Source organism: Oncorhynchus keta, chromosome 28, assembly GCF_023373465.1.
Source record: "Oncorhynchus keta strain PuntledgeMale-10-30-2019 chromosome 28, Oket_V2, whole genome shotgun sequence".
NCBI classification, from domain to species: Eukaryota; Metazoa; Chordata; class Actinopteri; order Salmoniformes; family Salmonidae; genus Oncorhynchus; species Oncorhynchus keta.
This window is the reverse complement of record NC_068448.1, coordinates 62,942,762-62,957,398: the sequence shown is the minus strand read 5'-3', so window position 1 is coordinate 62,957,398 and position 14,637 is coordinate 62,942,762. Positions and strand designations below refer to the sequence as shown.

Sequence of the window (14,637 nt, the reverse complement as noted above, 5' to 3'; positions counted from 1 at the left end):
CTGAATTCAAAATGGATTTAATATATACAAAATCTCACCCATCTACTCTACGGCTGACCCTATTTAGTTGACTGGTCGATAGGCTGTTGATCGACCGAGATTTCTTTAGTCGAGCAGTCTCATTTATTTTTTTAATCTTTCATGGTGCACCTGTCTGATTCGAGCCTGTCTCGGTGGATTAATCCCTTGCGGAGGCCACAGGGATGGCACAGTCCGTCATTCAAAGACATGTGATACTGAAATTGTATATGGTGCAACACTAATATATCTAATATTATAACAAATGCGCTTTCTTCTGCGTTTGATATGGTCACTGTCCGCGGTTCTGAAACAAACTTCAGTGCGCCGTAGAATTGCGCCTTTCCCTATGTTGCTATGTGCTTAAGCGCAAAGTTAACCAGCGTATTGGGATTGAGAAAAATGCGGCAGAGGCAGCAGAGACGAGTAAACACCCAGCTTTTGCCTTGATGACAGCTTTGCACACTCTTGGCATTCTCTCAACCAGCTTCATGAGGTAATTTCCTGGAATGCATTTCAATTAACGGGTGTGCCTTGTTAAAAGTTAACTTGTGAAATTTCTTTCCTTAATACGTTTGAGTCAATCAGTTGTGGTATACAGAAGATAGTCCATGTTATGACAAGAACAACTCAAATAAGCAAAGAGAAACAACAGTCCGTTACTTTAAGACATGAAGGTCAGTCAATATGGAACATTTCAATAACTTGGAAGGTTTCTTCAACTGCCGTCGCAAAAACCATCAAGTGATGTGATTAAACTGGCTCTGATGAGGACCGCCACAGGAAAGGAAGACCCAGAGTTACCTCTGCTGCAGAGGATAAGTTCATTAGTTACCAGCCTTAGAAATAAGCAATTAACTGCACCTCAGAAATGGCAGCCCAGTTAAATGCTTCACAGAGTTCAAGTAACAGATACATCTCAACATCAACTGTTCAGAGGAGACTGCATGAATCAGGCCTTCATGGTCGAATTGCTGCAAAGAAGCCACTACTAAAGGACATCAATAAGAAGAAGATACTTGCTTGGGCCAAGAAACGTGAGCAATGGACATTTGATTTTTGGCTTTAACCGCCGTGTCTTTGGGAGACGCAGAATAGGTGAACGGATGATCTCTGCATGTGTGGTTCCCACCGTGAAGCATGGAGGAGGGGGTGTGGGGGTGCTATGCTGGTGACACTGATTTATTTAGAATTAATGGTACACTTAACCCGCATGGCTACCACAGCATTCTACGGATATATGCCATCCCATCTGGTTTGTGCTTAGTGGGACAATATCATTTTTTTCAATAGGACAATGACCAACACACCTCCGGGCTATTTGACCAAGAAGGAGAGTGATGGAGTGCAGCATCAGATGACTAGGCCTCCACAATCCCCCGACCTCAACCAAATTGAGATGGTTTGGAATGATTGGACAGCGGAGTGAAGGAAAAGCAGCCAACAAGTGCTCAGCATATGTGGGGAATCCTTCAAGACTGTTGGAAAAGCATTCCAGGTGATGCTGGTTGAGAGAATACCAATAGTGTGCAAAACTGTCAAGGCAAAGGCTGGTTATTTTGGAATAATCTCAAATATAAAATATTTGTTTAACACTTTTTTGGTTACTACATGAACTTATTTCATAGTTTTGATGTCTTCACTATTATTCTATAATGTAGTTTGGTACAAGGACTGTATATATCTACAGAAATTAGACCTCTTGCTTCTGTTGCCTGTTTGAGTGTTTGTTTAATAGCCTACTGATTTCGTGAGCACCAAGCCTCATGCAATGGCAGAATGGCAGCTAAAGCAATTTCAGCTGTTTTTAATCTTTGCTATGCTGGAATAAAGGCTTTATAAAAAGATTTCATTAGAACAAACTGGTGTTACTTGTAATTGATTTAGTGTGTACACTGTTCCAAACAGGCTGAAAAATAATATTGTAATCTAGCATCTGTTTGTCACACATAATATGCACACCGCTTTCACTCTTTTATCCTCCATTTTCTTGATGTCCTTATTCTTATTATAACGATTAATATTATGATCAAGTAATCTCGTTATCATTACTAGTTTTGTATAGTAGGTATTAGTCTGCTGCTGAAAAAACGGAAACTGAGCAATCGGCCTTGGTTTATATATTTCTTTTTTTCATTCGTACAGACTTTTGTGCAGTTATTTTTTTAGTGTTTAAACTGTTCTAAATGGGCAGGAAAAAAATATTGTAATCGAGCAGCAACTGTTTGGCACACACAATACTCACCCAATGCTTGCTCCTATATCCATCATTTTTCCACAACTAAATCAAGTCCTCCATATATCTGACTTCCCCTTTCCCTCCTGAGCAACCAGTAAACAATCGCCCGTTTTGAGTGTCTTTTTCACATCTTTCTGCATGCATTTTGGTGTCATGTGTTACTGTGTACAGAGTTTGTTATAACCAATTTATTGATGCTTGCATGTTTCACGTAAAGAGAGCAAGGGTCGAGGGATTTAAACAAATGATGGATTTGGATAACAGAACTTTTCAGTTAGAAACGAGTAAGAAACTAAATTTCTGAAATGTTGCAATAAACACTTGCTGTGCTGTGGTGCCTTTTTTGCAGCAGTAGGGAGAAGAGCGAGACTACGTGCGCCAGTCACAGGCACTCGCTGTCATTTCTTTTAACATAGTGTGACCATTGGGCTCTTTCTTGAGTAATTTGTGTGTCTTAATTATTTAATCAAACAGTAGGCTATGCTTAAAGCATCAGACAAGGTCAGTGCATATGTAGTTGCTTTTATTCAAACACATAGACAGATACCCTATATATGGAAAAATAAGTTTAAACATTTAGACCAATGGATTGGTCGAAAGAACAGGGCGACTCTCGGTTGACCAAGATTTGTTTGTCGGGGACAGTCTCTCTCTCTCTCTCTCTCCGTTTGTCTCTCTGTCTCTCTCTTTTATATTTATATATATACAGTGGGGCAAAAAAGTATTTAGTCAGCCACCAATTGTGCAAGTTCTCCCACTTAAAAAGATGAGAGAGGCCTGTAATTTTCATCATAGGTACACTTCAACTATGACAGACAAAATGAGGGGGGGGGGGATCCAGAAAATCACATTGTAGGATTTTTAATGAATTTATTTGCAAATTATGGTGGAAAATAAGTATTTTAATTTTAAGAAAAAGTCACCAGGTGTGACTATTTTCTGAAGTGCGGTGGTTAGTACAGTGCAGTCGTCGGTTTGGATACGACACACAAATTCCAGAGTCATGGTCAGATGGCTAATCTTTCAGTGGGGTGGCTCCTTGAGTGGTCCACCCTGTGGTCACTGACAGCAGATGGGAAACTGTCTAAATACGTCCAGACCACACATCAATTATATGAACACTACCTCACCTCCTCTCCCTCGCTCCACCTCTTTAATCTCAGCTGCTTTCTTTCCTTCCATCTCTTTCTTCACTGTTTTGACATTTTTAGGCACAATATTACATTCTTAGGCATATGTGTTTGCGTGTCCATGTGCCTGCGCGTGCATGTGATGTAGGATGACCTTGGTGGTTGTCTCTAATGGACGAGGCTGTGCTGTAATTACTCAAACTTCCCCTCCTCCCTCCCATCTCCCTCCATCCTGTATCGGAGGTATGTAGCAGCCCACAAAGCTTAAGTCCCACTCTAATTTCAGGGAGGGGAAACCACTCGTAACCTCTCCTCTCCCCGCGCTGTCGGTCTCAAATAGCCCTGTCCTTGTCCCTGCGTAGGGTTGTGTGTGTGTGTCAGCGTTTCAGATCAGAAAATGTGGCACCTGACATTTGACCTGCAGCATTTTAATTTACTGGACATTTGAGAAACTTACCAGACCCATATACATTGGGTGCCTGATTTAGGGCGTCCACCCACGGTGCTCAGAATGACAGATTATGATAATTAATCTTAACAGAACATGCATCTTGAGGAAGCAACTGCATGCGTGCTCATTATTGAAATCCGTTGCAAATTTGAATGTTAGAATAACTGTCCATTTACTTTTCCTCAACCAGCAAGACGAGTAACGAACAGCAAAATCACTACTCTGTCAATCTTTTATTCCCCGTAATAGAAAAGTTAACCGATTCTATTGGTCAGCTTGTCATTTTTGCGAGAAAGAAATAGCCTATTCCAAACTAATTTGAGGACATTTGTGGGACGATAGAGCCCAAATTCATACAACTAGTAAGCGTAGGCTACATTTAAAAAATAAATAAAAAACAGCAACATATGAATGTTTAGCTTAATTTATTAACATTTTAAGAGCAGTATACGCACGATGTAGTCAGCTACTCGTGAATGTTCATTCCATAATGCTATTAGGAGGATGACACCATTGTCAAAAAAAAATAATATTTGTTAGGAATGTAGAAAGAGGGGAGATCTAAAGATGCAACAAGTAGCATGGGTTGCTAATATGACTAGGATTGTGCATTTGGCTACATGACAATGAAAGTTCATTTGAAAACAAATGGAACATAAGAGAGAAGCTACTGGTTTCATTGGCATATGGAAATGTTTATAAAATAGTTGCCTCCGCGTTTGGTCGTATTTTGGCTAGGCTACTTTGAAGTAAGGTCAACATGCCTCCTAATGTACTAAAACGTTCATGTTTCAAGCCATTAAATGCGTACTGCCTCCAGCTCATTGCAAAGTGGTATGTGACGCTCTGAAGCCTGCCTACCATTATATGCACTTGAATGGGAAGTGTGCTTCGATTACCAGTTGAGAAAAAATATAAATGGTAGCTTTTTTTTAAATCGTGGCTATCAAAACTGTTTTTAACATGATTAAATTCATAATTGTTCCTAGATGATATGATTGGGCTTATAGAACACATTTCACTCCAGCAGCAAGCTGTAGCTGCAACTCATGTGCTGTCTGACAGATTTTAAGCTGAAACTAGGCTGTATGCGCATGCTCCAATTTAATTCCACAAATTCATGCAAATTAACCCATAGATCGATAAGCATGTATTTACATTGACTGGTATTTTCATAAATGAATAGGATAAATAGCGTTATTTTGTGATGCGATTTCTTCTCCCGGACAATTGCCCAGCGGAGATTTTATTTATCGCCTTTCGGGTTTTTTTTATCTGCAAAAAGTCGTCTACTACCGGCTAACAGAAACCCTGGGGCGTGTGTGAAGGGACATGTTGCTGGTGTCAGGTCAAACTGCACCCAGTCACTCTTACCCCACCCTCAGATTAGCATTCCTGATCCTTGCACTGTACACACACACTTAACCCCCACCTGTTAGGATCCATCTGCTACAGAGGACACAGGCACGAGTGCCTTAATGTCTGTCCATCTATCCCTCAGGCGCTCTCTCTCTTCCTTATTCTGTCCATTTTTCTCTTACACCATTCCGTGATGCATTTGAACGGACACTTCACTCTTGGTTTCACTGTGTTTCTTCTCTTTTTCTCTTTGCCTGTCCCCATTTGAGCACAGCTCCATTCGTTCTCTCGCTCGCTTCATTTGTTTTTTCATTCCCACTCTGGTCCGTCACTCACTCTGTTGGCTATTGAGGCCATTAGGAGTCATTAGGCTCGCTGTGTGTGTGTGTGTGTGTGGGTTTGAAGGCCCTTTGCAGCGAGACTAATGGCCCTATTAGCCAATTATCCTCCATTTAATAGCAAATCACCAAGGATTTACGCGTGACCGCGCGCACACACACGCACACACAAAGATGCAAAAACAGCGGATTTTTCTGACATTGAAATCATTAGATGGGCCACAGTCCAGACAGTGGGGGGAAAAATAAAGTATATTTACACACACACACACAAACACAAACAGTGTATACAATACAAATTCACTATAATAGTAGACTAACTCTGTAAGCCACTCTACACAATCAGTGAACCAACATCATTGCCTAGGCCCTATGCGTTCTCTCCCAGACTCGTGCATAGAAAGTTTGGAGCGTAGCATAAGGTAACCAGTCCATCCAGTATGCATAATAATACAGTCTACACTCAAGGGTGATTACTATAATTGTTTTATTTTAGAGTATAGACTGGACATATGCGGTAGGATATTAGGCTAGGTATTGTATAACGGTACAATCATTATTTAAAAAAAAAATACAATTTTAAAAAATGATTTTTTTTTATGCTTGAGCTCAAATAGGCATGTGCATAAGCTCTAATGTGCGTATGGGTGTTCTACATGCAACGTCTTAAATGCTTTGAATGAATCACCTTAAAGTGCTGTCCATTAGTGTTGTTTGCCTTTGAAACAACATCCACAAAAACCATGTTTTCTACTGAGTTTCAACCTATTGTTGAACTCTTTTCTTCACATTTATCATCACAGTGAGGTAAAAAAAAAAATATACAAAATAATGGTCAGTTTTAAGAGCATGAGACTCTTGATAAATGTTTGATTTTCCATTGCATTTGCATTGATGTCAGAGTGGTTAGAGGGACAATAGATCCCTGAGTACCAGGCCATTGGGACCTGATGGAGGGACAGTAGAGCACTGAGTACCAGGACAATAGGACCAGATGGAGGGCCAGTAGAGCCCTGAGTACCAGGGCATTAGGACCTGATGGAGGGACAGTAGAGCCCTGAGTACCAGACCATTAGGACCTGATGGAGGGACAGTAGAGCCCTGAGTCCCAGACCATTAGGACCTGATGGTCGTTAGTGAGTTGAGTACTACCAACGCATGTACAGAGTGCATAAGAGGAGGTTACCGTGACTCAACAGTCACGTGGAATTTGACAGCCGTCACTGCCAGTTTGGCAGTAATGCAGTCACTGCAACAGCCCTACTTGACAGTTCATTATGCTATTTGAGTGCTTTTGTATTCATGATGTTCTATACGGTTTCCTTTAGATCCTGATGCACACCAAAGACATGGTTCAGAAGGTGAGTACTTGTTGTACTCTAAACCTAACTGATCAATGGAATACCTCACCAGTAGTTACTACATGGCCATGTTAGAAAGAACAATGTAACAATATCCTTACTGATGACCAAGAGCTAGGTGGTGCGCACAAAATGTCACCCTATTTTCTATATAGTGCACTTCTTTTAGCCAGGGCGCAGGGCTCTGGTTAAAAGACTTGCACTAAATAGGGAATTTCCATACCATTTAGAACGCAGTACTACTTTAGACCCCACTCCTCACCTCTGACTTCCTGTGTGTGTCAGATGAACCTGGAAGTGATCTACGGCGACACAGACTCCATCATGATCAACACCAACAGCTCCAGTCTGGAGGAGGTCTACAAACTAGGAAACAAGGTAAGGAAAGGGAGGAGGGAGGGAGGGAGAAATAGAGGGGTCTAGAGAAAGAGATTCCATCGTAATTTAACTCCAACAGTTATATTTTGTGGGTTGATGGTGAAATAAAGGCATGGAAAGTGGAATTGAGAGAACAGAATGCCAGATGGATAAAGAGAGATTAACATTGCCTGTGTCTTCCCCAGGTGAAAGCTGAGGTGAACAAGCTCTACAAGCTCCTGGAGATTGACATCGACGGGGTGTTCAAGTCTCTACTGCTGCTGAAGAAGAAGAAGTACGCCGCCCTGGTGGTGGAGCCGCTGGGGGATGGCCGCTACAGCACCAAGCAGGAACTCAAGGGGCTGGACATCGTAAGAAGGGACTGGTGTGACCTCGCCAAGGAGTGTGGCAAGTAGGTGGACTCATCAACTGGAGAACGCTATATACTGTACTTCCACTCATCCCCTTCTTCCTCTTGTATAATGCCAAGATGTCTCAACCATTTTGGCACAGAAGGTAGTGTGTTTGCTGTTGCTGCAGGGTTGGCTGGTTCAAACCTTGCTCTGGCTGATTCCCCTGAGTCGTGGCAATGTTAATCAATGATCTGATTCTACCCATCTTCCTCCTCCACCTCTTTCTCAGCTATGTGATTGGTCAAATCCTGTCGGACCAGAACCGGGATGTCATCGTGGAGAACATCCAGCGTCATCTTGTGGATTTGGGAGAGAAGGTCGCAAACGGAACCATTCCGCTCAACCAGTATGAGATACACAAGGTGTGTGTTTTTTCAACATTCTTTGCGTTGGTATGCGTGTCTACAGTGTGAGTCTGTATCAATGCCCACTGTATCTTCTCCCTATTTTTCTCATCTCTCTTCCCTCTCTCTCTTTTTCTCCCTCATCACCCCACCCTCGCTCTCTCCCGCTTTTTCTCCCTCATCACCCCTCCTTGGCTCTCTCCCTCTTTTTCTCTCCCTCATCTCTCTTCCCTCTCTCTCTCTTTCTCCCTCATCACCCCACCCTCGCTCTCTCCCGCTTTTTCTCCCTCATCACCCCTCCCTGGCTCTCTCCCTCTTTTTCTCTCCCTCATCTCCCCTCCCTTCTCCCAGGCCCTGACTAAGGACCCCCAGGACTACCCAGACAAGAAGTCTCTTCCTCATGTTCACGTGGCTCTGTGGATCAACTCTCAGAGCGGACGAAGGGTTAAAGCTGGCGACACAGTCTCCTACATCATCTGCCAGGTAGTGATGTGGGAGTGTGTGTGTGATGGCAAGTGTATTATGAGTTTACAGATGTGTGTTTTTGGAGAGGGACTTTCAGTCAGAAGTGTTTCTGACCCTTTCTCCCTTCTCCCTCTCTTCTCTCCCCCAGGATGGTTCTACATTGGCAGCCAGTCAGAGGGCCTACGCGTTGGAGCAGCTCCAGAAGCAGGCCGGGCTGAGCCTGGACACCCAGTACTACCTTGCCCAGCAGGTGCACCCCGTGGTGGGCAGGATCTGTGAGCCCATCGAGGGTATCGATGGGGTCCTCATCGCTTCATGGCTGGGTGGGTCTCAGTTCTCAGCACTGTTTCACTGTTATTAGAGTAGAATTGTAGAGGCTTTCCTAGCCTGGTGCCTGAAGTTTTCACTGATAAGGTCACATGGTCTGGAAACAATCCTGGCCTTAGAGATGAGAGACAGTAGATATATAGTTCTTAACAGAAACCTGTGTCCTTGGTCTTCACATTCTGTCTGTAGATGGCACTGTGTATGTTGCTATAGGGGAGGTGGGTGGTTCTGTGGCCTAGTCCTCAACACTGATTTACTAACACATTATTCACTTAGCCATGGAAGGTGTGTGTTTTCTGTGTGTCAGTGTTTGGGTTCACCTGGGAATACCAAATGGGTGTTCAGCTGCTCAGCTTCTAATGATATGATTATCTCAGCTGCTTGCACACACACAGTGATTTGATTGTTTTGGCATCCTTACAAAAATCTGATATTTCCGGTTTGTTTTTATCACACCTCCCTCACGATCTGCGCTCTCTCTGTCCTTCCTCTCTACCTTTTCCTCTACAGTCTCCACCATACCATATGTTAGGGTTCTGTCCTCCCACTCTCCCCAGAGTGATTTGGTGATAAAATATCTCTTCCTTATGTTATAAAATACATTTTACCATATTACAAATATGATTTATTAATGTTCTGAGTCGTTCAGTAGGGGTTTTCTAACTTTTGATTAACAGTATATCAACAAAGTCTGATTTCGTAACCTTATGCATCCGATATCACCGAGCTCTGACAGCCGTGCAGCTTTCTCGCAGCAACTTTGAGGATTTACATATTGTGATGGTCAAGTTTATTCCACGGGTCGCTAAAAGCTTAATTGGCATGACACAAGCTGTATTAAATGTAATAAGCTTTGAAAATAGAAACAACATGAATTCCACTCTTTTGAAGCAAAAAAAACACTGACTTTCAATATAAAATGCAGATTAAATCTTTTTCATTACAGATTTTTTTCTATGTCTGCGTTTTGAAAATGCAGATTTCTGAAAGCTAATGCGACCCCATGTTTTGTGAAATCTTCGAAAAAGAACAGGAATTTTTCATTATTATTAACAGCATATGGTAAAATATAAAAATACTACATGTCATGTCTCAAAATCTATATCTTACCTCTATATTGTTTTATGTCCTGTGGATGGAGAAGAAAGATGAGTTAGGCAACTCAATTCTGTCACAGCATCCAGCCTAGTCAATGTGATGCTGTGCGATATTCCTTACTTTTGAGCACTTTTTTTTTTGCTGGCCTTGATATATGCATTTTTAATTTTACATTTTAATTGCATTCAGAAAGTATTCAGACCCCTTGACTTTTAACACATTTTGTTACTTTACAGCCTTATTCTAAAATTGATTAACAAAAAATGTCCCTCGTCAATCTACACACAATACCCCATAATGACAAAGCGAAAACAGGTTTTTAGACATTTTTGCAAATGTTTTAAAAATAGAAAAACGAAATTCCTTCTATGTAAGTATTCTGACTCTTTGCTATGAGACTTGAAATTGAGCTTAGCTGCATCCTGTTTCCATTGATCATCCTTGAGATGTTTCTACAACTTGATTGTTGTCCACCTGTGTTAAATTCAATTGATTGGAAATGATTTGAAAAGGCACACGCCTGTCTATGTAAGGTCCCACAGTTGACAGTGAGTGTCAAGAGCAAAAACCAAGCCATGAGGTCAAAGGAATTGTCCGTAGAGCTCCGAGACAGGATTGTGTCGAGGCACAGATCTGGGGAAGAGTACCAACAAATTTCTGCAGTATTGAAGGTCCCCAAGAACACACAGTGGCCTCCATCATTCTTAAATAGAAGAGGTTTGGTCCCACCAAGACTCTTCTTAGAGCTGGCCGCCGGCCAAACTGAGCAATCGTGGGAGAAGGGCCTTGGTCAGGGAGGTGACCAAGAACCCGATGGTCAGTATGACAGAGCTCTAGAGATCCTCTGTGGAGATGGGAGAACCTTCCAGAAGGACAACTATCTCTGCAGCACTCCACCAATCAGGCCTTTATGGTAGAGTGGCCAGACAGAAGCCACTCCTCAGTAAAAGTCACATGACAGGACGCTTGGAGTTTGCTGCAAGGCACCTAAAAGAATCTCAGGCCAAAAGGGGCCTATAGGACTCAGACAATAAGAAACAAGATTCTCTGGTCTGATGAAACCATGATTGAAATCTTTGGCCTGAATGCCAAGCATCACGTCTGGAGGAAACCTGGCACCACCCCTACGGTGAAGCATGGTGTTGGCAGAATCATGCTGTGGGTATGTTTTTCAGAGGCAGATACTAGGAGACTGCGCCGTTCATCTTTCCCTCAATCTACTAAAGTGCAGAGAGATTCTTGATGAAAACCTGCTCCAGAACGTTCAGGACCTCAGACTGGGGCGATGACCCTAAGCACACAGCCAAGACAATGCAGGGGTGGCTTCGGGACAAGTCTCTGAATGTCCCTGAGTGGCCCAGCCAGAGCCCGGACTTGAACCCGATCGAACATCTTCAAATACAGATAAGCTTGTAGCATCATACCCAAGAAGACTCGAGGCTGTAATCGCTTCCAAAGGTGCTTCAACAAAGTACTGAGTAAAGGGTCTGAATACTTATGTAAATGTAATATTTCCATTTTTTAAATTTGTAATACATTTGCAAAAATCTTTTTTTTTTTCTGTCATTATGCAGTATTTTGTGTAGATTGAGGGGGAAAAATATTTCATCCGTTTTAGTATAAGGCTGTAATGCAACAAAATGTGGAAAAGTTTAAGGGGTCTGAATACTTTCCAAATGCACTTTATGTCAACTTCACCCCTGTGCATTGCCACACACATTCAGACAATGTAGTCTTGATTGGTTCTGCCTCAGACTGGTTTTGTGTGTTTGTTCAGTAGCAGTGTGTTTATAACTGACGCCAATACCTTCTGTGTAGGTATTGTGATTGATTGTGTGTGTGTTCCCCAGGTCTGGACCCCAGTCAGTTCCGGGCCCAGCAGCAGGCGCAGAGAGAGGAGGAGGGAGATGGGTTCCTAGGAGCTCCGGTCCAACTCACTGATGAGGAGAAATATAAAGACTGTGAACGCTTCACATTCACCTGCCCTCTCTGTACCACTGATAACGTCTACGACAATGTGTTTGAGGGAGCGGTACGTACACACACGTTTGATACTTCCTAGGGAGTAGGCTATAGTCTTTCAGTGTTGTACCTCATGCCTTGTTTGTAGACAGGACTGACTCATACACACAGTCTGTGTTCATTGACATAGTTTATACTCCTGCACTTAAAGGCTCCTAAACCCCTATACACACACTCTCCATCTCGATCTGTCTTTTGTGCTTTTTCTCTCTCTCACTCTCTCTCTCACTCACTCTCTCTCTCACACTCTCACTCTCTCTTTCACTCACTCTCACACTCACTCTCTCTCTCTCTCTCACTCACTCACTCACTCACTCACTCACTCACTCACTCACTCACTCACTCACATTACACTCCTACCCACCTACTACAGCCATTCCTGAACCGAGGTCACTGGAAAAGGGAGGTGTGTATTTTCTTATCACTCAGTAATGAGTTAGACGGACACAGCTTTCTCTTGTCGCAGAGAAACTCTTGAAGCTGACACTTTCCCCTCTGTTTGTCCTCCCATGGTTTTTACATCACACACACTGATAAGGTGGTACGTTAATTAGTGGTAACATGGTCTAACAACTCAGGCGGGCCTTGACTTGAGATACAGGGGGAGTGAAGGAAAGAGGCCAGGGAGATTGAAAGGGGGTGGCAAGAGAGGAGAAGAGCTGGAGGGAATGGGAAAGACAGACGGGGGAGAGGAAGAGAACATCAAATAGAGAGAGGTAGACGGCTGTTATCAAAACCAGAGAAGAGAAGAAACAGTGCGAGGGAGGGAAAGAAGGAAAATCAATTGATGTTTTCTAGTCATCTCCTGGGGATGAAAACCCAACTTCAAACTTTTGCTGTATGTGTACGCCCGGCTGTCCTGCCGTCCGGCTGTCAGTCCAACTCCCCATCCACCATTTCTGTAAAAGCAGGGAAACCCTGTAGGAATACCACTACTACTGTGTGGATGTACCACTGTGTGGAAATGTGTGTATCAGTGCAATAAATGCATAGCCCTGTTGAGACACTCCCCAGTCCTGTAACTGACTAAATGAGAACATTGTTTAGGCCTTAGCAGATAGGAAGTAGTTAGCTACTAGTTGTGGAATTTCCATTGTGTTAGCAGTCCAGGTAGGTGCCTATGAAAGCCTGTTCTGACAGGTGAATGAGTGGGGAGATTGGCTGGAGCTTGGGAGTCTGCAGGCTGGGGAGATTGGCTGGGAGTCTGCAGGCTGGGGAGATTGGCTGGGAGTCTGCAGGCTGGGGAGATTGGCTGGGGGTCTGCAGGCTGGGGAGATTGGCTGGGGGTCTGCAGGCTGGGGAGATTGGCTGGGGGTCTGCAGGCTGGGGAGATTGGCTGGGGGTCTGCAGGCTGGGGAGATTGGCTGGGGGTCTGCAGGCTGGGGAGATTGGCTGGGGGTCTGCAGGCTGGGGAGATTGGCTGGGGGTCTGCAGGCTGGGGAGATTGGCTGGGGGTCTACTTGATCTGTCTATATTTACATTTAAGTCATTTAGCAGACGCTCTTATCCAGAGCGACTTACAAATTGGTGCATTCACCTTATGAATTATGACCTTCTTCATGATGCTCTCTGCGCTTTTAACGGACCTCTGAGACTATCACAGTGCAGGTGCATTTATACGGAGACTTGATTACACACAGGTGGATTGTATTTATCATCATTAGTCATTTAGGTCAACATTGGATCATTCAGAGATCCTCACTGAACTTCTGGAGAGAGTTTGCTGCACTGAAAGTAAAGGGGCTGAATAATTTTGCACGCCGAACCTTTCAGTCTTTGATTCGCCAAAAAAGTTCGAAACATCCAACAAATGTCGCTCCACTTCATGATTGCGTCCCACCCGTTGTTGACTCCTCACAAAAACACACAGTTCCATATCTCTATGTTTGAAGCCCGAAATGTGGCAAAAGGTCGCAAAGTTCAAGGGGGCCGAATACCCTCGCAAGGCACTGCACTTCACGGCCTACCCTGGGGCGGCAGGGTAGCCTAGTGGTTAGAGCGTTGGACTAGTAACCGGAAGGTTGCAAGTTCAAACCCCCGAGTTGACAAGGTACAAACAAATCTGTCGTTCAGCCCCTGAACAGGCAATTAACCCACTGTTCCTAGGCCGTCATTGAAAATAAGAATTTGTTCTTAACTGACTTGCCTGGTTAAATAAAGGTAAAAAATTACAAAAGAACTCAGTGCCTTTTTGCTTGAAATCATGGGAAAATCAAAAGAAATCATCCAAGAAAAGTTGTTTCCAAATGCCTGAAGGTACCACGTTAATCTGTACAAACAATAGTACGCAAGTATAAACACCATGGGACCACGCAGCCGTCATACCGCTCAGGCAGGAGACGCGTTCTGTCTCCTAGAGATTAACGTACTTTGGTGCGGAAAGTGCAAATCAATCCCAGAACAACAGCAAAGGACCTTGTGAAAATACTGGAGGAAACAGATACAAAAGTATCTATATCCACAGTAAAATGAGTCCTAGATCGACATAACCTGAAAGGCCGCTCAGCAAGGAAGAAGACACTGCTCCAAAACCCGCCATAAAAAAGCCAGACTACGCTTTGCAACTGCACATGGGGACAAAAATTGTACTTTTTGGAGAAATGTCCTCTGGTCTGATGAAACAAAAATAGAACTGTTTGGCCATAATGACCATCATTATGTTTGGAGGAAAAAGGGCTTGCAAGCCGAAGAATACCATCCCAACCGTGAAGCACG

The 14,637-nt window shown here is 43.4% G+C and overlaps 1 protein-coding gene across 2 annotated transcripts in view; it reads left to right on the top strand.

Annotated features, from left to right (window-relative positions):
- The window catches only part of pola1 (polymerase (DNA directed), alpha 1), a 93,486-nt gene that overhangs the window by 45,360 nt on the left and 33,489 nt on the right, over positions 1-14,637 (top strand). For both annotated transcript variants that reach the window (XM_035741766.2, XM_035741767.2), the window contains exons 27-33: positions 6,864-6,896; positions 7,182-7,274; positions 7,460-7,665; positions 7,896-8,028; positions 8,362-8,493; positions 8,624-8,798; positions 11,751-11,932. In XM_035741766.2, the coding sequence (XP_035597659.1) occupies positions 6,864-6,896; positions 7,182-7,274; positions 7,460-7,665; positions 7,896-8,028; positions 8,362-8,493; positions 8,624-8,798; positions 11,751-11,932 (954 nt within the window). The remainder of the gene's footprint in view (positions 1-6,863; positions 6,897-7,181; positions 7,275-7,459; positions 7,666-7,895; positions 8,029-8,361; positions 8,494-8,623; positions 8,799-11,750; positions 11,933-14,637) is intronic.